The sequence below is a fragment of the Pteropus vampyrus genome, unplaced genomic scaffold, assembly GCF_000151845.1.
Source record: "Pteropus vampyrus isolate Shadow unplaced genomic scaffold, Pvam_2.0 Scaffold95, whole genome shotgun sequence".
NCBI classification, from domain to species: domain Eukaryota; kingdom Metazoa; phylum Chordata; class Mammalia; order Chiroptera; family Pteropodidae; genus Pteropus; species Pteropus vampyrus.
The window spans coordinates 5,459,633-5,482,295 of NW_011888876.1; the positions used below are offsets into that span (position 1 = coordinate 5,459,633).

The 22,663-nt window shown below is 35.5% G+C and overlaps 1 protein-coding gene across 7 annotated transcripts in view; it reads left to right on the forward strand.

Moving 5' to 3' along the window:
• Positions 1-22,663, forward strand: part of STRBP (spermatid perinuclear RNA binding protein) — a 113,988-nt gene that overhangs the window by 36,982 nt on the left and 54,343 nt on the right. For 4 of the 7 annotated variants that reach the window (XM_011364311.2, XM_023533092.1, XM_023533090.1 and 1 more), the window contains 2 exons: positions 555-627; positions 21,723-21,890. In XM_011364311.2, coding sequence (XP_011362613.1) covers positions 21,888-21,890 — 3 coding nt within the window. In that variant the 5' untranslated portion in view covers positions 555-627; positions 21,723-21,887. Of the gene's footprint in view, positions 1-554; positions 628-18,891; positions 19,020-21,722; positions 21,891-22,663 lie in introns of those variants that run through there. The other 3 variants (XM_011364313.2, XM_011364314.2, XM_023533091.1) reach the window with 2 other exon arrangements.

The window sequence follows — 22,663 nt, forward strand, 5'->3', positions numbered from 1 at the left end:
TGACATCAGCGCCTATACTTTGTCAAAATACTTTGCCTTACTCTCTCTCACTAAATAAAAGTACATGTTCATCTATTCAACAATATTTACGAAGCTCCTGTTATATGTATAACACTGTGCTGTGGACAGAGGTGGGTACCGGATTTTGAGGCACCGTTCTGACCTTTTTTTATAGTTTAGAGAAAAGCATGTCAAAATAATTCAAGTTGCAATATGAGGCAGTATATGCTTAATAACAAAAATGGTCATAGCTTGCAGTAATTATTGAAAGAGTTTATGCAAAGGGAATTTCACAGTTGGTTGGAAGTGTCAGAGAATGTCTCGTGAAGGAGGTGGAACTTTGAACTCTGGGCAGAATTTGAGGGTGGGGATTGGAGATGCTGTTTTAGGGGAAATAACATGAAACAAGGCATGGAGTACTGAATGAGAGGTTTGGGAGATGGCAGCAAGGTTGATTTAGCTCTAGCTGAAGTTTATAAATGTTGTTGGACATAAGATTATATGTGACATGGTACTTCAGTAGGAACCATAAATTCCACTTCTCTATCTTTTAGGTCCCAGAGAGTCCTTGAAGAGTTGTTTGGGGGTGGAGTGATAACAGCGAAAGTGGAAAGTATTACTTAGAGGGTAAGAGTTTGGCTTGACTCCATATTGCAACTTAAATTTCAATTATGGCTATGTCACTTCTTCACTTATACTATGAGTAAGAGCTTTTTCAAAGCCTCATTTATGAATTTGAAATAATTGCACTTCATAGGGGATTAAAGGTGAGGATTAAATAAATTAACATGTGCGGTATACTTAGAATAGTACCTGGAACGTGGTAAGCACAATTTATATGTTAGGCATCATTTTGTTATTATCGTTGTTATTATTAAATGAGATTATATATGTTAGTAACCAATGCCTGGCACATGGTTAATCAATTCTGGTCATTAATAAAATGTGTATAGGATAAATAATATTGACTAAATTATATTTTCATACCTCTGCACCTAGGTATAGGGAATGTAAAAATCTTTAAAGTTGTATTAATGTATAGACAAGCTATATAATTCACTTAGGTTATTTCCCTATTGTATCATTTTTATGATTACATGTTACATATCATTCCTAATCCCCTACTCAGTTAATTCATTTTATCAATAAAATAATAGTGAAGAGAACACTATGTTAAAAGTCTGTGGTTAGAAAAGAGGGAATGAGGTAAGTTAGTTAAATGAAATAGTGTATCATAGAAGGGAGCTGTAAATATGCCAGAGGAAAGTTGTAGGAATTGTGCTGTTTGCCAAACCTAGAAACATTATCTCTGGGCTCTGTTTAATTTGGTCTCTTCAGGAAATTGTGTGTAACCTGAGGATGCTAATTAAGCGTCCACCATAAGTATAAAGAATAAAAAACTGCTTTCTCTGTTAAAATTTTATTCCAAAGGAAATTGTATAAAGCCATTGAAACATCAGGATTGACAGGCTAGAAATGCATTTAAGTCAAGTCTCATTAATCTTTCAGAAGTTGAAAAGCAAACGTGTCAGAGAAGCAGTGTGGATTTGGAATATTAAAATGCCAGTGTCTTTAAATATTGTCATAAAGGAGAATGGGAAATAAGAATGGACACCACTTACATATTTCTTTTAAAGTTAGAACAGTTAGAATAGCATTAAATCAGATGCTTTAGTGACAACCTAACAAGTAGTTAATTGTAACTTTAAGTGAAGTTTAACTTTATCTAGTGACTTTATTAAAAATCGTGTAGGTATGCATTGTAGGAATGATTTCACTAGAGAAGTTGCCTTTCAATACATGTGCTGTAAGTCTAGAGGAACTAAAGACATGGTGCCGTTTCTTCAATTTTATTTCAGATATTCTGTGGTCTAATTACTAATGATTTGAACCTTTTTGTTTTAATTGGCAACTTTTTTTAAAAAGAGAATTCCTGTAGATACTGTCACATTTTTCCTATTTTCCATATGCTGTGTGTTTCTCATAAATTGGCAAGGGAGTAACTTTGCATATGGTCTGTTGTTGTTGGAACGAGACTTTTTTCTCTCATCCTTTCTTTCTGGTCTGCTTTTCTAACCTTTAACCACCCTGTTAACAGATGGTCATTTTATTCTTCTACTCCATCATTTTGAATAACTGTTTTGAAAAAGGCCAACTTCTCGTAATAACTTAAATTTTCTCACAGCAGTATAATTTAGGATTGTATAACTTTTATTCTTTACAGCAGTTTTGATTCTTGAAGCTCCTTTTATCTTCTGTGTTGAGTTTATATCGGTATATAATACTGAATGGGAAGCCTAACGTCACATTTTGAGTTACTGGATGATTGTCTTTTCCTGACCCCCTAGCTCAGTTTTTAGTTGATTGAGACCACCTTATGAAGCTGATGAGGCAGGCATCTTTTTCTTGAAAACTCTTTAGTATAGCAGTTCACAGGTTTTGGCACCTAACAGACTTGGGTTCAAATTATAGATTTGCTCTTATGGTGCCTTTGGATAAGTTACTTAACCATCTGAGTCTCAGTTTTTCAACCTTAAAATGGAGACCGATCATACACTATTTACTTTATAGGGTTGATGTAAATATTAAATTAGAGGGTTAAAGTATCATGTACATGCTGTGGAACATGGGGGATCAAAAATGAAGTCTTAACCAAGGCGATCATTTTACAGGATTGGTCATGTAATTATGTATGATATGATGGCAGTATTTGCTGTTTATATCAGCAGTTCCCTGAAATAAATTATCTGAGAAAAAAGTACCTTTAGAATGAATCGCGATCAGCATCCTAGTTGAAGCACACTCTTATGAGCTTGAATTTGCTCCTCAGTAAGCAAAGGGTGCACAGTAGCTGTGGTCATAGCACCTTGCCTAGAGCCCGGTAGAGAGACAGCTCTATGGCAAGACTGGTATGAGTCTAGCTGTGTACAGCTATGGAGAATGATGAGGAGATGTACCAAGACAGAGTCCTAATTAGGTCATCAATCATTTATTCATTTATTTATTCATTTGATAAATATTTGAGTGCTTACCATCCAGGCACTGTGGTATATTTTAGGAATATAGCAGAGAACAAAACAATACCTTCCTTCAAGGAATAGTATGTGGCTATAGAACTAGTCAATGGTGAAACATGAAGGCAACTAGTGCAGTGGGAGCATATGGGAGGGCTCATTAATTCAGTTCAAGCTGGGTGAAGGGTTGAGAAGGTGTAGAGGTCAGAGGTGGCACTGTCTAAGCTGAGTGCATGGTCAGAGTGGAGCATTTAAGTTAAGGATGGTATTTGGAAAATGTCATTTCAAAGGTTAAGCATCTTATGTACGAGAACAGGTTACTGTTCTTATGCTTGAATCTAATTTCCAGAAAAGGTGTGAAATCAGATTTCAGAAATTCTTCCTTTCTCATCATTATTGGGAATGGTGGCAGGGATTGGGGAGTAGACCTAACTTTGTGCCCTGGAAAGACCAGAGTCCGGAATCTCACATGGAAGATGACAGGCATTCTCTCTCATGGAATTATAGAATATTACCAACAATGAATTTATTCAGCTTTTATAATTTTGTTACAATAAATATGTATTAACTGAATTGGCATGGTTCTGGTTCCCAACTCACTTCAACCTTAAGAATTGAGATCTGAGAGGCCAGATGAGCTATGTAGATGGTACTGAAAACATTGGGCTTTGGAGTCAAGTGGCTGGCTTGGTCACGTAGGTCATTAAACATGAATTCATATCTTGGCTCTGTGGTTTTGAGCAAATAATGTTTCTTTAAGCACTTTAAAGAAATTCTTGTTTGGTTTCAAAACAAGTCTTGTTGAAGTAGATGATTCCTTAGGGATGAGGAACCCAAGACTCAGATAAGTTATATGTTTGCATTTTTGTACATATATGTGTGTGCGTAAGTATGCGTATGTATGTGTATCTGCATGTATGTCAACATTCATAATAATGTTAATAGATTTTCATGTTTGTTCATACTGCATAACATAAGTAGGTAGAGGTGTCACCAGAGAGGAAATGAAATGGTGCTTTGTAGGAAGAATTAGTTTTATACTTGGGTTGGGATGAAGGAAAGGCTTCCTGAGAGGTAGCATTTGGCTGGGTGGGCTTGCTTTATAGTAGTGAGTTATAAAGAGCTCCAGCTCTATAGACAAGTGGTCTAGTGTGAATCCTGCTTTGTCCACTAACTAGATGCTTGATTTCAGATAAGTTACTTCACTCCTCTAGACTATTGTTTCCTCTGTAAAATTGATATACTTGTATCTCCTACAGAGGGCCTTTGAGGATATGGAGTAATGCATGTAAAATACTTAGCTGAGTGCTTGCCATACTGCAGGCACTTGCTATCATTACTGTGGCATCATCATTATTACTGGTAGGGGTTGGTGGAGAGGCCTTTTCAGGGAGAGAGAATTTAGTCTGTTCTCTTCTCCTGTCTTATAAACTCTCACGTTTCGTTTAAGTGAACTCAGTGGTTTTATTTTTCCATTTATGAGTCACACATCGAATAACTGAGATTTAGAATTCTTTTTGAACTGCAGAATTTTTTGTAGACTGAAAAAATAACAGTCACAAGACCGTGGTATTGTATTGCTGTCCCTTGAGTTCAGGACTCGACTATCATTAGGTTGGAAGACTAATCTCTCCCCATTTATATAACACTGTACTTTTCAAAATACTTCATGACTGTTAGTTGATCCTTACAGTAGCCTTGTGAAGCACATAGGGTGGGAGCTATTATTTTTCAGGAGGCAGAATCCACAGGTCCAGGGGAATGGCCGTTAGTGGCCATTCTAACGATACAATTATAGCCCTGGTCCCCTGACTTCAATTTTTTTTCTTTAGTTTTCTGTGAATAGAAGTCTGTCAGCAGACCTGAGTTTGCATGTAATTGTTACCACTTACTAATTGTGTGATTTTACAAGAGTTGTTTGAGTTTGTTGTTCTATCTGTCAAATGTCGAGACTTTGAGCAACTACACAGGATTGTCTGTGATGCTGAATTTACTTCGTGTTATGCTTTATAAGAATTGCTTTGTATAATGTAGGGATATGTGTATTAAGATACAAGTTCATTCACTAATCGGTGTCATCTGTTTAGTGATAATACAAGTAGGAAATATTCCTAGTTCTATACTGCCTTTAATTTTCTTATTCTGCTTATTTGAGGGTAACATTCTGGATGGTGATGTGAAGTCTCTGTCTTGGGAAAATATGGGAAATCTGGGAATGTTCAACAGATAAATAATAACACAAATAACTGAATCCATTTTTCACATTATTTCTTGTGCTGCTTGGTCTTTCCCCTTTCTCTCATTCATTTTTTTGGGAGAAAGGGGTTGGTGTTGAACAGGGGCTTAGTATTATTCAGATGGTTGGACAATTTAAAGCTTTCTAGCTAATAAATACATCATTTTAGAAGTGTGAAGTTTGTTTCCCACTGGAAATTCAGACAAGGGGACCCTTTTTATATATGATCATTCTTCATGTGTGTTTATCAGTTATTTATACTATATTTTCCTCGTGAACCTCTGTCAGAAGTAGGTGAGTATATATTTTTATATATACCATATTAATTGGAAGTTACAAAATGCTGAAATTGAGTATAACAGATTGTTTTTACAGTTATTTTTTCTGAAGTGTTTTGTATATACCATAGGCATTTATTTATTAAGTGGTTGAGTTAGTTGTTACGAAAACCCTAATTTTAAGTTTTCCAATAAGAAAATCTGCATTATGGAAGAAGTTTTGCATTTTACTTGTTCTTTTTTGAACAGAAGTTTGGGAAAAAATACTGAGGTTGACTTGAAAGTGTCACTTATGAGTAAAAGGACTCTTTTGAGTTGGCGTCTATAATTTAAGGGTCAGGTGAGAAACAAGTCATCTTGTAAAAAGGAAAGATATTTTCTTTGGGTCATGGAAGTTTTTGTTTGCTTTCTAGTATTTAGCAAGCTCAGAGTACTTATTAAATTGCAGTTTCATGAATAGTGTTGTAGTAAGTATACCATGAGTCAAATCACAATCTGTGACTTATATTCCAACATAATATCGTTTAAGATACTATATCAGCAATTTGTATTTTTTAAGTTACCCACATTAGGAAAATAGTATAACAGTTGTTTATAGTTGATTAGATTTGACATAAATAAAAAAATTATTTTCCAGGAAGACCAAAACTCAATTTAGTAAAAAATTTAACATAGACTAAGAAGCTTTTTAAAAAATTGAATGTAACGTGCATAGAATTGGATAATGAATTAGCCGTAATCTTTGTTTATAGCATGCTCTTACTGGCCCATGTGTAGCCTGTTTTTATTTTATTTTTAAAATGTTAATAAGCCCCTGTGAACCCACCATCAGAACCAAAGGTAGGTCCTTGATAACCTACATCTGACTTCACAGGCTCCCCCAGCCATCCTATCCTCCTGTTTTCAGTCTACAGCCTGAATTCAGCCTGAATTCTGTCATCATTATTCCCTTGCTTTCTGTTTTTGTATAGTGTTATCACATCTTTATGGATTTTTAGAAAGTATATTTTTTAATTTTGGTTTTAATTTTACAAAAAAGATACTCTATATGTAATCATTTAGGACTTAGTATTTTTACTTAATATTTTATTACTATTATTTACCCATATCGTTGCATGTAATTGTAGTTTCTTCACTTTACTGATTAATAATCCATTATGTTAATATATTTAATATAGCATAGTTTATTCATTTTCCCAAGAATGGACATTTTGCATGTTTTCCAGGTTTTTGCTATTGTGAACAGTTTTGCTTTGAACAGTCTAATATACATGTCTCCTGTACATGTTTATGTTTCTCTTCATATATACTTAGGACTAAAATCTCTGGGTAATAGAATATGGGATTATTCACTTTGTGGAAATTATGCCAAACATTTTTTTCCCCACCATTAATCTATAAAAGATCTTGTGGATCCATATCTTTTGAACACTTGGTGTTGTCAGACTTTAAAATTTTTTCAGCTTGATTGGATGTAAAATGATATTTAATTTTATTGTATTTTTCTGATAACTCTTGATATTAATATTTTTTCACATTTTTATTGATCTTTTTTCCCCACCCTGTGAAATGCTGATTCATGTCTTTTTTTTCCCTCTTGGGTTGTCTTTGCTTTTTTTTTTTTAAAAGATTTTAAGTCATCCTTATGTATTTTGGATACTTTTGTTGGATGTATGTATTCCAAAAATCTTTTCAGTTTATAACTTGCCTTTCTACTTTCTTTAGGGTGTTTTTTGAAGACTAAATGTTCTTGATTTTAGTATACTCAAATATATTTTATTTTATTTTATAGTTATCATTTGTGTTTTTAAGGAATTGTCGCTTTCTCATTTTATATGCCAATGTCTGTTAACATTACAGCCGACATTTATTTAAAGGCCTGAGATTGCAGTGGTAGAATGAAAAAGAAGGAAGAGAGGACAGTTTAAGAAAATGAAAGCAGAATGAGAAGTATTTTAGAACATACCACTGTATATAGCTACTCATCACTCTTCTCCAACACCCAATAGAAAATAAGCCTTTGTTAAAAGCTGGATTCACATTTGTGCTTTAAACTCAGGTACCTAGGGTAAGGTTCACTGGTCTACTAGCATGACTTTTCCCTAAACTCTTACCAGCCTGTATGTTTCTTGAGTGATTTACCCTTTCTCTGGACTTTATTATTTATTTATTTATTTATTTATTTATTTATTTATTTATTTATTTATTTATTTATTTATATGACTATTGCTGAGAAAATGATCATGACCTTTGTGATCCATTTAGACAAATATTAAAGAATTATTTAAGTTAGAAATTTTTCTATTCTTGAACTTTAAAATAGTTGGAATAAAGCCATATATATGTTTAACCTAAAGAAATTTGTATCAACATGTTGTGTAAGAAAACATTTTCAAAAATTATTTTTTTACACGCTGATTTTAAATTTCAAAAAAGTACTACTTCACTTAAATGCTCTTCTGCTATTCATTCAGCTTATCATCAACATTTGTTTGGCAGTTACCCATATCTCCTACCACTTCTATATATGCAGTCTGTTCTCTAGCAGATTTGAATTCTGGAATCCCCCTACCCTCCAGAGCGCATGCATGCACATGCACCATGTTCCTTCACAGCCACCCTTTTACATGTGGTTTCTGCTGTAGGGAAAACGTACATTGATAAGGGTGTGATTATAGCCATCACAGAATAACTTGGATTTATGTAGTGCTTTATCAGGTGTGTTTTTATGTACATTTTCTCAACTTTAATCCTTAACCCGAAACCTATGTGATATACAGGGCAGATTATACTCCTACTTTAGGCTGAGCTAATACCGAGGCTCAAAGACAAAGTCAGGACTTAACTGGTACAGTAAGATGCCTCAGTAAGTATTTATTGCATGGCTGTTCTCACCATCATGTCCTTTGGATTATACCATAGCTTCAGATTATCTATGCCCTAGCAGAGGTTTTGATATATAGTAGAAACTAGAATGTTTATTGAGTATTATTCCATTTCTGGCTATAATGGAGTAATTGATTCTGCCATAGAAAACCATACGAGGCAGTTCTTTCAGGCTTTGGGCAAGAGGCCTGTGATCTCGCAATTCATGAAATGAACCCCACGAGTGCCCCTGCTTTCTGCCTGAGAACAATTTCTCGATATGGAGTCCCAAGCAGAGCATGGTGGCCTAACTGTGGTGAGCTCAGAATTTGGGACAGCAAAAATAGCTAGAAGCTTCTGGGTAGAACACTGGTGAAGAGGAAATTGTGTAGGAGGGGTTTCCAGATGTCTGTGTTTGAGTCCCTAGTGATTCGTGGCAGAGGGTTGGGCTGTCCATGAAGGAGAAAGACTGGGAGGTTTATTAGAGTGGCTGTCCCAGGGGTGAGAATGAACTGGAGGTTGTATAGCTGGAGGATATTGGAGTTCTGGCACAGCCAGAATTGAGAGACCTGATCGACACCCCTGGCATCTGAGTGAAACACTAGAAAGACCGTGACTTAAAGCAGGAATTGGCAAACTATGTCTTTCAAGTTTTATTAAAACACGTCCATACCCATTCGTTTACATATTGTCTGGCCGCTTTCATCCTGTAATGTCGAAGTTCACTAGTTGCTGCAGAGACTTAGGGCCTGCAAACCTCCAGTGTTTACTCTTTGGCCCTTTAAGAAAAAGACATCTGACTTCTGCCCTCAAGTAAAGCCTTCTCTAGACCTTCCCATAACAAAGCCTATAAGTCAAATCTTGACAAAATCTGCAGGAGAGACATTTTGGAGGTTGAGTTCTGCCAGATTAGAGAGACTTGAGAAACATCTTGGGCTTTCCATAGACCTGCCCTAACAAAAGTATTTCTTGACTTTTTACTTAAAATTAGGATGTTTCTGGGCAGTATTATCTCCTGCAGTGCTTTGGGACCTTCATAACAGTGACAGTGACTTTAGCTTGTACTCTAACATTTTGAACATCTTTGGATGATTCTATGTCTCATTCTACTTAAGAACAAAAACCTTTACGGTCTTCTTTGATGGGGAAAGTTTCTTGTGTCTTCTATTCAATATCAATATTTAGTTTATATCAGAAAATTTGCTAATCTCTGAAGGCTAAGACCGGGGCTAAAGTAGTTTGCTGCTTAAGAGGACAAAGGTTCCTTTGGTTTCTGAATATTTATACTTGTGGACATAGTTTTAAATATACTTTGAAATTCTAAAGTATTTCAGGCATATAGACAAAATAGAATACGATAAATTACTTTATACTCACCACGCACAGTTTTTTTCACGTGCTACTGTTTTGCCAAATTTGGTTCAGATTGTTTTTCCCCTAAGAAACTGTAGTTCAGATATGGACCCCGTGTGTATCCCTCCCTGATCTGTCGTATTCTTTCCCCAGTGATAACCACTCCTGAACTTTTTGTTTGTCATTACCTTAGATGTTTTTATCCTAAAAGTATGTGTGTATCTATAAATTATATGTAACATCTTTTTGCATTTTTAAGCTTATATAAACAGCATCACTCTGTACATATTATTCTGCATCTAGCTTTTTCACTCAACATTGCTTTGAGTTTAGACAAAATGGAATATATTACTGTAGTTCATTAACTGCACAATTTATATCTCTATTCTCTTGTCGATGGACATTTAGGCTTCCAGTATTTTAATATGAACAGTGCTGTAGTGCACATTGGTGTTATTTGTCTTACTATGTTTATGTATTGGGAGTTACTCTAGATAATGTAACAAGAAATAATATTGTTGCTTGTAGGATATCCACATCTTTGACTATTAGTTGTTACTAAATTGTTCCCCAAGATGCTTTTATCCTTTTATAATTTTACTTGCTTTGGTTTTGTACAATTACATAATGGATTCTCTAAAGGAGAATGCACCTAAAGAAAACATGACATATGAAAATTTCATTTTACTACAGATAAATTGAAAGTTGGTTTGTTAGATTCTTATTAGTAAATTTGTTCTTGTTTAAAAACCTTATGGAAATAGTCAAAGCACAGAGAACCTCCTATCATCAATTTTCAATAAGTATCAATGAATGGTCAATCTTATTTACTCTTCCTCATCCCCTCAAGTAGATTATTTTAAAGAAAATCCCAGATTTTCATATAATTGCATCTGTAAATAGTTTAATATGTTTCTCTAAAAGATATGAACACCCCTCCCCCCAAAAGAAACCCATTATCATCCTCCAGAAGCAATTCTATGTTATCAAAGAGTCAGTGTTCAAATTTCCCCAATTATCTGGTTTTTAGTTTTATCTACAATATTAAAAATCTGATTACATTGTAAAAACACACTTTAAAGGAATAAATTTAACACGTCTTACATAAAATGGACTTGAAGATTTTTGGTTTATCATAGGTTCGTGTTTAAACAGGCAGTACCTAAAAAGTAATCTAGGTATAGTCTAACCATTTTGCTTTATAAGTGAAGGAATTGAGGCTCAGAGAGTTTGAGATTTGTTGAAAATTGGCCAGCTCATTAGTAGCAGAGCTGGAATTAGAATGCAAATCTTCTGACCCTAAATCTGTTACTTTTGCATTAATTACATTGTCATGTTTTTAAGTCCATTACTTCTATCACTTTTCTAAATCTAGTGTTTTTTTCCCAATGGCTTTTCATAAATATCAGTAATACTAATCTTGTGATTTACATCAGGGTATATTTTAAAAGGAGTTTGTGAAAGGGTTGAATTATAATATCAACAGTTGTGCCAAAGATATTGAGCTATTCTGAAAAGCTGTTTGTCTTTTCTGACCTAGATACACAGTTTCCAACTGTGGCAGAGGATGCCAGAAAAGGGAGAATGAGCGTTGGCAAGAGTCCGGAAATTAAATTATTGTATTACTGAAGCATCTAATATATTTCTTAATTTTTAGCACTGTTGTATATGACATATTTTCTGTATTGATGTAATACTTGGTGAATTTATGCATTTTCTGTGCAGTCAATACCTATTGTTTATTTTGCCAAAATGAAAACAAACTGACTTTTATTCGTTTTAAAATCGGTGAGTTTTAATATTATTGCTTGTTTATAACTAGGTTTTAGGTTCTGAGGTCATTTTGTAAACTTAAGTAAAAGAAATAATCGTGTCCATTCTGTCTCCAGATAGGGTTTCTTGGCCATGCTCTATTCTGTAGAATGGCAACAAAAAGTCTTTTGAGAACCAGAGACACCTTCTGAAGCTTGTTTACCAAGGTGCTGGTTTACCCTTTGGTGTTAAGTGTGCCGCAGTGGGCACAGAGGACAGAGAATCCTTGAATACTTAACTGTTTTTTGCCCCATTACCCTGTTTTCCTTTTGATCAGAATTGTCACAAGATCTGTACATTCTAAAGATAGCCCGATGACCTCTAAGAGCCTTTTAGTGAAAAGAAAATAAGTACTACTGAGGCATGTACAGTTCAGGTGCCAGTTCCAGTTTGTGATTTAAAGGACTAGGTCTCACGTTGAGCTTTTAAAGATCACTATGCAAAATTAAAAATACACCTGCTCTTTGATTTGCTTGTGGAGACAGTGATGTGAATTGAAAAAGGTGCTAGAGACCCGACCCCAGTTCTAGAGATAGTCTGCCATGTGTGATCATGGACACATCATTTAACAACTTGGTTATATTTGTGTTTTGATATTTTCAAAGATTATAGAAATGTTTATACCACTTATTCTTTTCCCCACTACTTTTCAGGGATGTTGTGAGCATCAAATGTGACGTGGTATAAGAAAATATTTTGAGAAATTCATTTGAGTTTTTCCTTTGTGCCAGGCATTGTTCTAGTGGTATAAGACAAAGAGTAAGCAAAGATATCATGTCAGATCCTATGAAGAGAAATAGAACAAGATCAGAGGTATTCTAGAGGAGGGGTTGCTATTTTATATAGGGTGATTAGGGATGGGTTCATGATTAGGTGATTTGAGCAGACACCTGAAGAAGTAACAGAAGGATTTATATGGATATCTGTGGTGTAAACTAACAAGTGTAAAGGCTCCAAAGTGGGAGTATAAGTAAATTGTTTGAGAAGTAGCGAGGATACCAATGTGGATTGGAACACAGTGAGATAGTAAAGAGATTAAGTGTGAGGACTTGTATCCTGAGGTACTTCAGCATTTAGAGGTTGTGGAGATAAGAAAGGAAATGGCAGAGTAATTTATGCAGTACGGGAACTAAGAGAGTGGTGTCCTTGGTGGAAGCCAAGGGAAGTAAAATGTTTAAGTAGGGAGCAGTTGAACTGTGTCACCTGTTGCCGAGAGGTCAACTGAGATGAAGATCGAGAATCGCTTATAGCGTTAAACACCATGGACATCTTAGGGAACGTTGACAAGACCTGTTTCAATGGAGTATTGGGGTGAGAGGCTGATTGGGGTAAATTTCAGAGAGAATGGGAGGAGAATAAATGGAAACTCAAAAGAATTTTGTATGCCCTAAAAGGGGCAGAGAATCAGGCTGTAAGGGGGTCAAGGGAAGTTATATGAGAGAGAGGGGAGGGAGTGATTCCTGGAGTAGGCAAAAGAGTTTGAGTTGAGAGATTTGAATTAGACAGGAGTTGGGACAATTTATTCATAATAACAGGAAGAAATGTAGAATATATGGGAAAAGATGCAGCAAGGTTGGTATTTTGATTGAAATAGAAAGCAAGATGATGCTTGAAGACATAGGAGAAGATGTGAAATAATCATTAGGAAAATGGAAAAGTGAATAAATATTTGTTTTTGTTTTTTTTTTCAATGGGACTCCTTGGACATTGCAGGATGTTTAGCATGCCAGGGTACCAGATGCCAAGATTACCCACCATGTGACAACTACAAAACTCCACCTCACATTTTCAGATCCCCCAGGGTTGAAGTACCACCACTGTTTGAAAACTATTGATTATTGGGCCTTTTTGAGGTTAGATCATGAATTTAGGAAAAAGATTAATTAGCACAACCTCTTCATTCAGTTGTCCAGGGTGACTGGTGTGGTGTAGCTAAGAGAGCTGGATTTAACCATGGTTAGTTTTTCCAGGAGTAAATAACAAAGGGAAATGCTGGTATGAATGAGCGATGGTAAATGATGGATTGTATAATTTCAGTTGGATAAGGACAAATGAGGGCATGCAAAGGGTGAGGGACTGTGAAAAGTAGTAGGATTAATAGGTTATGGGCTCTGGTGAGGAGTGGGTGTCCAAGGTAGGAAAGGAGATGAGAACATTGGAGGAAAGGAATGTAAGGAATGCAGAGGGCAGAATTTTAGAAGGGTCATTTATGTGGTTATTGCAATTACTAAGAATAATGCCAAGAGTAAAAGGGAATGTATGTCAGCAAGCTAAATAGTAAAGGCCTGAAGGGAATGACAGAGGGTTTGAGGAATTAATCCAAGATGGATAAAATAAGTCAAACAAAATAATGGAATTTGTGCTTATGGAGGAAAAGTCAGAAACTCCTTATAAGTCACTGTATGATGACTGCCATGGAAATATATGGGAAAAGATGGTGACCTTTCAGATGAATCTTCTTCGATTCTGCAGTTATGGTACTCTCTAAAGAAAGATAAATTTAGAATTGAATTCAGAGTTTTATTGAGCCTCTCCTGAGTGCAGGGCATTGTACTAGGTGCTTTGGAGATAAAGATTAAGTCATTTTATTAAGGAGCTTATGATAAAAAGAACTAAAACTGAGTAATAGAAATGTCATAAAGGAAGTTGATAAAGTGCTGAATGGCTCAAAGAAGGAAGAAATTATATTAAAGTCAAGTATTAGGCAAAGCTTTTGTGGAGGGGTAGATTTGAAATGGACATTTAATGAATGGAACAATGACAAATTATGGTAGAGGTTGTAGCAAAAGGTTAAACTTAAAACTTAGCGGTAGTACATTGTGAGGTGTTCCAAGCAAGAGTCATAATCCCCATTTCGGTTGGAACTACCGTGGTCAGAGAAATGCCAGAGAAAATTACATTAACGTTGTATTATGGAAGACCTTGGTGCCACACTTAATATCTGAGCAGAATGTCAGTTGCTTGGGGTAGTGAAGTCATTGAGGGTTTTTACCTGATATTCTCAAGGAAAAGTTTTCTCCAAAGATGGGACAAAGTGGGGATAGAATAGTATAGCAGAGGATAAATTTATATAAATGATTAAAACTACACAGTAATACACAAGACTTCCAAATATAGGTATCTTTGAATCATAAACATCCTTAGTAGGAAAACGCAGACTAAAACTCAGGATTTCCATTCTCATGCTGTATCTCGTTTCCTGTTTTTAATTCAGAGAGCTCGCCTCATGAGTTTTCTTCACAGCAGTCTTAGTTTCCTTCCTACCTCTCAGGCCACTCCTTTTGTGACTGTAGTCGTGCCTCCTCTGCCTTTTCCCATTCATTGGTACACCTACTCCCTTGGTGGTCTGGTGGCTTTACATGCTACCTATATTCTAAAAGTACCAAATTTATACTCTAATCCAGACCTCCCTTCTAAACTATAGGTTTATCTAGTTGTCTACTTGAATACCTAATAAATACCTCAAATTCAACATGTCCAAAATGGAATTCCTGATCTTAATCCTAAAACCTGCTCTCCCTGCACCTTCCCTAACTCATTGCTCAGGCTAAAAAACCTCAAAGTCACTCCTGTTGCCCCCAGTTTGCTCCCACTGCACATCCATTCTGTTAGGACGTCCTGTCATCTTACCTTCAGAATATATCCAGAATCAGATCTCTAAGCTTCCTAAGTACTCTCTTTCCTTCTACCCTTGCCCTCTCTATTATGTATTTCAACATAAAAATCATAATGACCTTTTAAAAATATGAGTCAGATATTGTGCCTTCTCTGCTCAAAACCCTCTAAGGGCTCCCCATCTCACCCAAAGTAAAAGCCACAGTCCTTAAAGTGACCTGTTTTAGTTGACAGTTATGGCCCACCTATTTTTGTATGACATGTGGGCTAAGAATGGTTTTTACATTTTTAATTGGTTAAAAGAATCAAATATTGACATTTTTGTGACACGAATATTATATGAAATTGAAATTTCAGTGCCCATAAGTAAAGTTTTACTGGAACACAGCCACACTCATTTGTTCATATATAGTCTGTGGCTACATTTGCACTACAAAGGAAGAGCTGAATAGTAGAGACCTTATGCTTTGAAAAGCCTAAAGTGTTTAGTATCTGATCCTTTAAAGAAAAAGGTTGCTAACCTCTGCCCTATATGATCTGGCGCCTCATTCCCACCCCTCTGTCCTTGCTGCCCTTCTCTTCTGACCTCACCCTACTCCAGCCATCCAGCCACATTGGCCTCTGTGTTGTTCTTCCACCTGACCAGGCACAGTCTTCCTTCCCCTGCCAGGAATGCTCATTCCATAGATATCTGCTTGGCTAACTCCCTCACCACATCAAATCTTTGCCAGGTGATACCTTCTCAGTGCAGACTGACCATCTCTTTATAATTGCATTCCCCCTCTGTATGGTACGTGAGTGTACTTGTGTGTCACCTGCTCTCTCTCTCTCTTCCATAGCACTCTACACCTTCTAACACGCTGTTTAATTTACATAATTTTATCTCTTTTTTTTTTTTTTTTTGGTGGTTTTTCCTCCACTGGACTTAAACCCACAAGGGTAGGTATTCTTGTGTCTTGTTCACTGATGTGTCCTAAGTGCCTGGAACAGTGACTGGCATATTACAGGTGACCAACAAAGATTTATAGAGATGCATTACATTATTGGTTCTTTGACCATTTAACTGTCTGATACAGTTCTGTCACAAAGCTGTCAAAGATTAGAAAGGGCTAGTGTCCCTTTATTTCAGTGAGGAGATGTGTTTTCTTGCTACCACTTTCTGTGATTGGACATTGATAACATCCTTTCCATTTTACTCCTTGAAAGTAAGTATTCAGAAAGCATTCTGGTTCCACTTGGCTGGTTTGTACAGTGCATTTTATGTTAGGATTACAGGCATTGTACAACTTTCGTTTAAACTCTTAATCAAGAAAGAACCTTTTGACCTGAGTCCAGTGTTGTAAGGTTTCAGATGATATGGTGGGACTGAGCTTTTCTATCATTGTAGGTGTTTTGGGGTAGGGATGAATAGCTGGATTTTGGCATAGGTACGTGTAATCTATAGGTTTTTCAGTTGAGCCTTCCCCTATGTGCCCTTTTTTATATAGAAAATATAAGGAAATTTTTGGAAGAAAATACCGAAATTCAATTCTTTTCACATTAGTATTGTACAGAAACTGAATGCCACCATGTAGAGAAAGTTTAATCTATTTGAAGGGATTTGGGGGAGTACTGAATTTGTATGTAGTATTTGCTCTTCTCTTAGTATGTCTGAGTTGATTCATCTTTGTATTTCCTGTACTACCAAGCATAGTACCAGATACAGAATAGGCAATTAATAAATATGTAGTTACTTGTAAATCTCACATAATTTATTTTAAATTGAGCCTCTTGTGATATCAGTGAGGTGTCTTTTTCTAATTTTATTTTGTTTTTCTTTAATATAGTGGACATGTGATTGTTCTTTCATAATGGAGAAATAAAGCCTGGATATTTTATTTTTATATAGCCTCTTTTGGAGAACTTGCATATGTTAGTATTGACAAAATTTAAAGTTACCTATTGTTACTATTTTGAGAGTAAATAATTTCCTGAATTCTGTATCACATTGTTTGCAAGACATAACATGGGATCTCTCAAGAAAGTAAGTATATTAAATTATTTTTTTTGCCTTAATTTAAAATATTTTCTCCCAATTGTATTTTAGAGAAATTCCTAAATATTTGACTAAGTTTTATAGCTTGAATATAGAGGACATAGTCATTCTTCAGTTTTGAGATTTGCTCCTAGGAAAAGGATCTAATGTTCACACATATAAAAACCTAATTTTGCAGTCTAGATATCCTGACATCTAAAGCCTTTCACGTTTAAAGGTCAGTTAAAAAAGAGATACAACCCAACCAAAAGAATGATCCATGAAGGAAAAAGTTGATAAGTTGGAATTCATTAAAATTTAAAATTTCTCCTCTACAGAAGACAAAAGACACTGTCAAGAGGATGAAAAGACAAGTCAGAGATAGAGAGAAATCTTTGCAAAACACATATCTGATAAAGGGACTGGTACCCAAAATATGCAAAGAACTTCTGAAACTAAACAACCCAATTTAAAACTGGGAAGAAGGTCTAAATAGACACCTCATTAAAGAAGATATACAGATGCAGATAAATATATGAAAAGATGCTTAACATTGTATGTGGTCAGGGGGTTTCAAATTAAAACAACAATGAGATGCCATTACACATCTATTAGAATGGCTCAAGTCCAAAACTTTGACATGACGAAATGATGATGAGGATGTGGAGCAACAGGAGCTCTTATTCATTGCTGGTGGGAATGTAAAATGATACAGCCACTTTGGATGAAAGACAGTCTGGAAATTTCTTATAAAGCTAAACATAGTCTTACCATATGATCCCATGGTCATGCTTCTTAGTATTTACCCATATGGGTTGAAAACTTATGTCCACACAAAAACCTGCACACAAATGTTAATAGCAGCTTTATTTATAATTGCCAAAGCTTGGAAGCAACCAAAATGTCTTTCAGTAGTGAAACAAACTTCGGTATATCCATACAGTGGAACATTATTCAGTGATAAAAAGGAATGACATGGAGAAATTTTAAATGCATATTGCTAAGTGTAAAAGGCCAATTCAAAAAGACTAAATACTATATGATTTTAACTATATGGCATTTGGAAGAGGGTGGGTAAATAGGTGGAGCATGGGATTTTTTTAGGGCAGTGAAACTGTTCTGTATGATTCTGTAATGGTGGATGCATGTCATTATACGTTTATCCAAACCCATAGAATGTGTAACACAAAGAGTGAACCCTAAAGTAAACTACAGACTTTAGTTAGTATTGTAATAACATTGGTTCATCAGTAGTAACAAAGGTGCCATACTAATGCAAGATAGTAATAGGGGAAGGTATATGTGTGGTGGGGAGAAAGGAAACATGGGATTCTCTCTACTTTCCACTCTTTTTTTTTTATAAACCTGAAACTTAAAAAATGTCTATTGTAAACTCTAATTGGAAAATAAAAATTAAAAAAAAAAAGGTTTAAGACAAAAAAAAGTCTTATTGATAATAAAGGTGATCCACATGTACGCACATGCCTATACATTTAAATTCCACTTGCTCCATAGGATACACTTAATAAGTAGAGCACAGCTAATATTTTTCTAAACTTTGTTTTTCAGAGAAATGTACACATACCTGATGTATAAACAAAACATTTTACTTGATATTTGAGGGTTTTTCCCCCCAAGGCCATTTATCGAGTTTATACTTTTTGGCAGATGCTTTTCGGTATTCTCATATCCTGTCTTATTTAGTTTGAAGTAGACACTGTCTCCCCATTGCACAAGGGAGAAAGCTCTGGTTCATGAGTGGAGTGGCAAAGTTGCTGGTACAGGCGTACCGCAGAGATAGTGCGGGTTCGGTTCCAGACCACCACAATAAAGTGAGTATCGCAGTAAAAAGAGTCGTAATCTCTGTTGGTGGAGGGTCTTGCCTTCAATCTGTAAAAAAATCCATGATACCTTTGAAGAGCAGTAAAGCAGAGCACAATCAAAGGAGGCATACCTGTACTTGATTCTAAGCCTGTCTGACTCCAAAGCCTGTGTTCTGTCATACGGCCTTTGTAATTACGTATTTTTTGAAATAGCTAAAGTTTATTCCCTAACATAAGTGTAAGTGCCTTTAGATAAAAAAATATTATTGAAAGAAGTTTGAATCTTGGCTCTACTGTATACTTTTGCTTTGTGATTTTAATTAGGTTATATTCTTTATGCTCTAGATTCCTTATTGTGTTAAATGAGACAGTAATTGATGAGGTAGTATATGAAAAGCTCTTAGAACAGTGTCTAGTACAGAATTAGTTCCATTAAATGTTAGCTATTAGTAGTGGAATATTTTCTCATTTTATAGATAAAGGAAACTGCGACCCAAGGAAATTAAGTGATTTTCTGAGTCATATAATTTTCTAAGGTCACATAGCTATTAAATGGCAAAGTTGAGGGTTTTTTTTATTTTTTATTTTTTTAATTTCAAGGCCAGAATTTTATCCACTAAGTTAACCATTTTTTAAAAGAGAAACTCTTTAAAAATGTGTTGGAGTTTTTCCCTATCTGCTTGCAGTCTACCATATGTAATTCAGCTTTTTTTCTCAGATTGATACAGTAGGGGGAAGAGCCTAGGGCTATGATTTAGGTTCTGGATCAGGCCTTGTCCCTGATTAGTTGTGACCTTAATATTTCTGATTGTAGTTCTTTTCTAAACTGAGGAGGTGGGTGGAATTGGGCCAGGTGATTTCAAAATTCCTTTTATAGTACCAACAAAATAGGATTCTGAGATACACTGCTTTTATCATGAATTACCTCATTATAATACCCTGAAGCTCCCAGGGCTTCTTGATATATGTGTAGGGATGGTTACACTGTGCTAAATGACTGAAGAGTGCTATACTTTTTATATTGATCATCCACAATTTCTCTACCACATCAGCTTTTTCTTAGCATTCTTCCTGCTTTTTCTGCTTTCAGTCTACTTTCTTAATATGATTTATTTTATTGCCTTCACCTTTTTACAAAGTGAAGTTTGTGGACTTTCAGTCCTCAACTGAACGTATAGCAATCCTTTTTGGCTGCTAGATTCACGGCTAGTTACTGAATGGTTGAGTCCCCTAGAATAGAGTAGGGTTGGGAATGAGAAATACCAAAGACTAAATTAAATTGTGTGGTACAATCTTTCTATAGAAGGTATAATTTTAGTGACAAAAGATCTTTGCAATGTCTCGTACCGTGGGGTCATGCTTTAGTTTGTATCGTTATTGTATAAAAGGATCCTATGACGTGGAGTGTGTTCACGATCCCTCTTTACCTTGATGTGATATGTGTGATAAAGTAGGTTCCATTAATCCAGTTACATAACCCATTTGTTTGTTTGTTTTAGTCAAGCTTCACTAGCTTACTTCAGGTGGCTTTTTAAACCAGTGTCAGGGAAGTTGGTTATAGGATATGAATAGTTTTGCATGTAGGTCAGAGCTGAGTATCATTTGACTATAATGGTGGGTCTGTTTTTTCATTTGTGATATTGGATAGAGTTAAATGTCATACCTGTAACTTTCCTGGTCCCAAAAATTCAGAAAGGATTTTTTTCTTTAAGAGAGTATGGACTGCGTTAGGAAACTTATAGAAAAAGAATAAGGGGGTTTCTTTATTTAAAGGGAATTGAAGAAAAGATGCTGAAAATGAGGAGGAAACTGTTTCTTTGTGAATTTATGTACTCTGTGGTGTGTAAATTACTCCTGATACCTACATAGTTAAAGCATGTGTTCTATTTTGATGGCCACTCTCTAGTTTTTATTTTTATTTTTTTTTGTAGGTAGGCTTATATAAGGATTTCATCAATGATTAGAAGAGTTTACTTTTACCCTATCTGGAATAAAATCTCCTAAAGATGGAACAAAGGAGTGATGAAGCCTTTGGACAGAAATATACAGTAGGATCCTGGCCATAGTCATCCATGGGTGATGAAGTCAGATCTAGTGAATATGCAGGCATCTGACATAACAGTGTATAATAGGTTGAGGGGGAGTAGGGTCTCAGGAGTTAGGGGATCAGAGCCAAAAAAGCCTTCTGAATTTTAGGCCTAAAAATGATTAAAGAAAACACTTTGTGCCAACATGTGCTGTCTGTTTGATGGCAGTATCAAATGGAAAAGCCTCATGGTTACAGTCAGTGGTGATGTTATATTTTCAGGTGTCTTATCTGATTTTTGGATAGGTCTGACTAATGCTAATTTCAAATAGAAAAATCTCAAGGTTAATTGTAACATTACTGCCAACCATAGCAGTATTACTTTTTAAGGTGGTACTTTTTTACTAAATCTGTGTTTGTTAATATGTATTTATCTTTGAGAGGAGTTAGCCAGCTGCCACATTGTGACTACCCAGGAGGGTTACTTTTCTGGCCATATCACTTAGGCTCTTTCTTGAGCCCATACCTTTAAAGGATATGTTAGCCTTTTGTTTGAAATGAGGTAGTTTTCCTTTATAAAGATTGTTACTTTTTGATCCACAGCATGTTTATAGGCTCCACACTCAGATACGAAACGAATTGTGAATAAGCATTTTTGAAAAGTTATTTTTCTTTTTCTCTTGTAGGTGTAATCCAGAGAGCAGTCTTCAGACATTTTCGCTGTATTGACTCTGAGGTGTCAGGGGACTCAGGCTTATGAGGAGGTACTGTCACACAAAACAGTGTCTAGTGAAGACCACAAGGAAGAGGGGAAAGGATCGGAAAAAGAAGCTAAAACACTATAGAAAACCATGGTAGGTTATTATTTGTGTGTCTTAAGTTACAAAAGATCTCAGTAGTTTCAGATTGAAAGTGTTAACAGTGAGGTCAAGTGAAAAACAATGGTGTTAACTTTTGGCTCCAGTGCATCAAATAAAGATGGCACTCTACTGTTTAGGCGAAGCAGATGAGTTCAGATTTATTATGAGCCCTTTAAACCACAAGATGGAGCCCCATGAGCCTGCAGGCCATAAATTATTAAATACAAAGGAGGGAATGCTCATAAATAATATTTTCTAATAAAACCGGCATTAGCAAACTGATACAAATGGCTAAGGTGACCTTGAACTTGAAATTATGTGATTTCTTTAGTCTTCTACCTGAAGTTTAATTTTTTCCCATGGAAATTAAAAATCCTGAATCAGTCTTTGGTACTGTGAATGGCCGTAGGAGTTTATAAAATGTGTATTTAATTTGAAAAGCCACCTTTTCCCACATGCTTTTAAAATAATAGGGTCAAATTGGTGATTGTAGTGGGTGCTTTTTGTAGAAAATTCATACTTTGAATTTGAGATTTTAGATGAGGTCATAACCTGGTGCCTAGTTTTTTTTTAATTGGTAAAACATACTGAATTTTTTTCTTAGTATTTTGGTTCTGGAGGATGTTGTGTGAATTTTTCCCTTAGTATAAGTGAGAAAAGGCTTAAAAAAGATGTTATAAGTGGGAGAAAAAGCACAAAAATATTAATCATCATTATGTTTGAAATATGTTGTTTAGTAAGTCTGATGGTGTTTCTTTAAGTGTTGT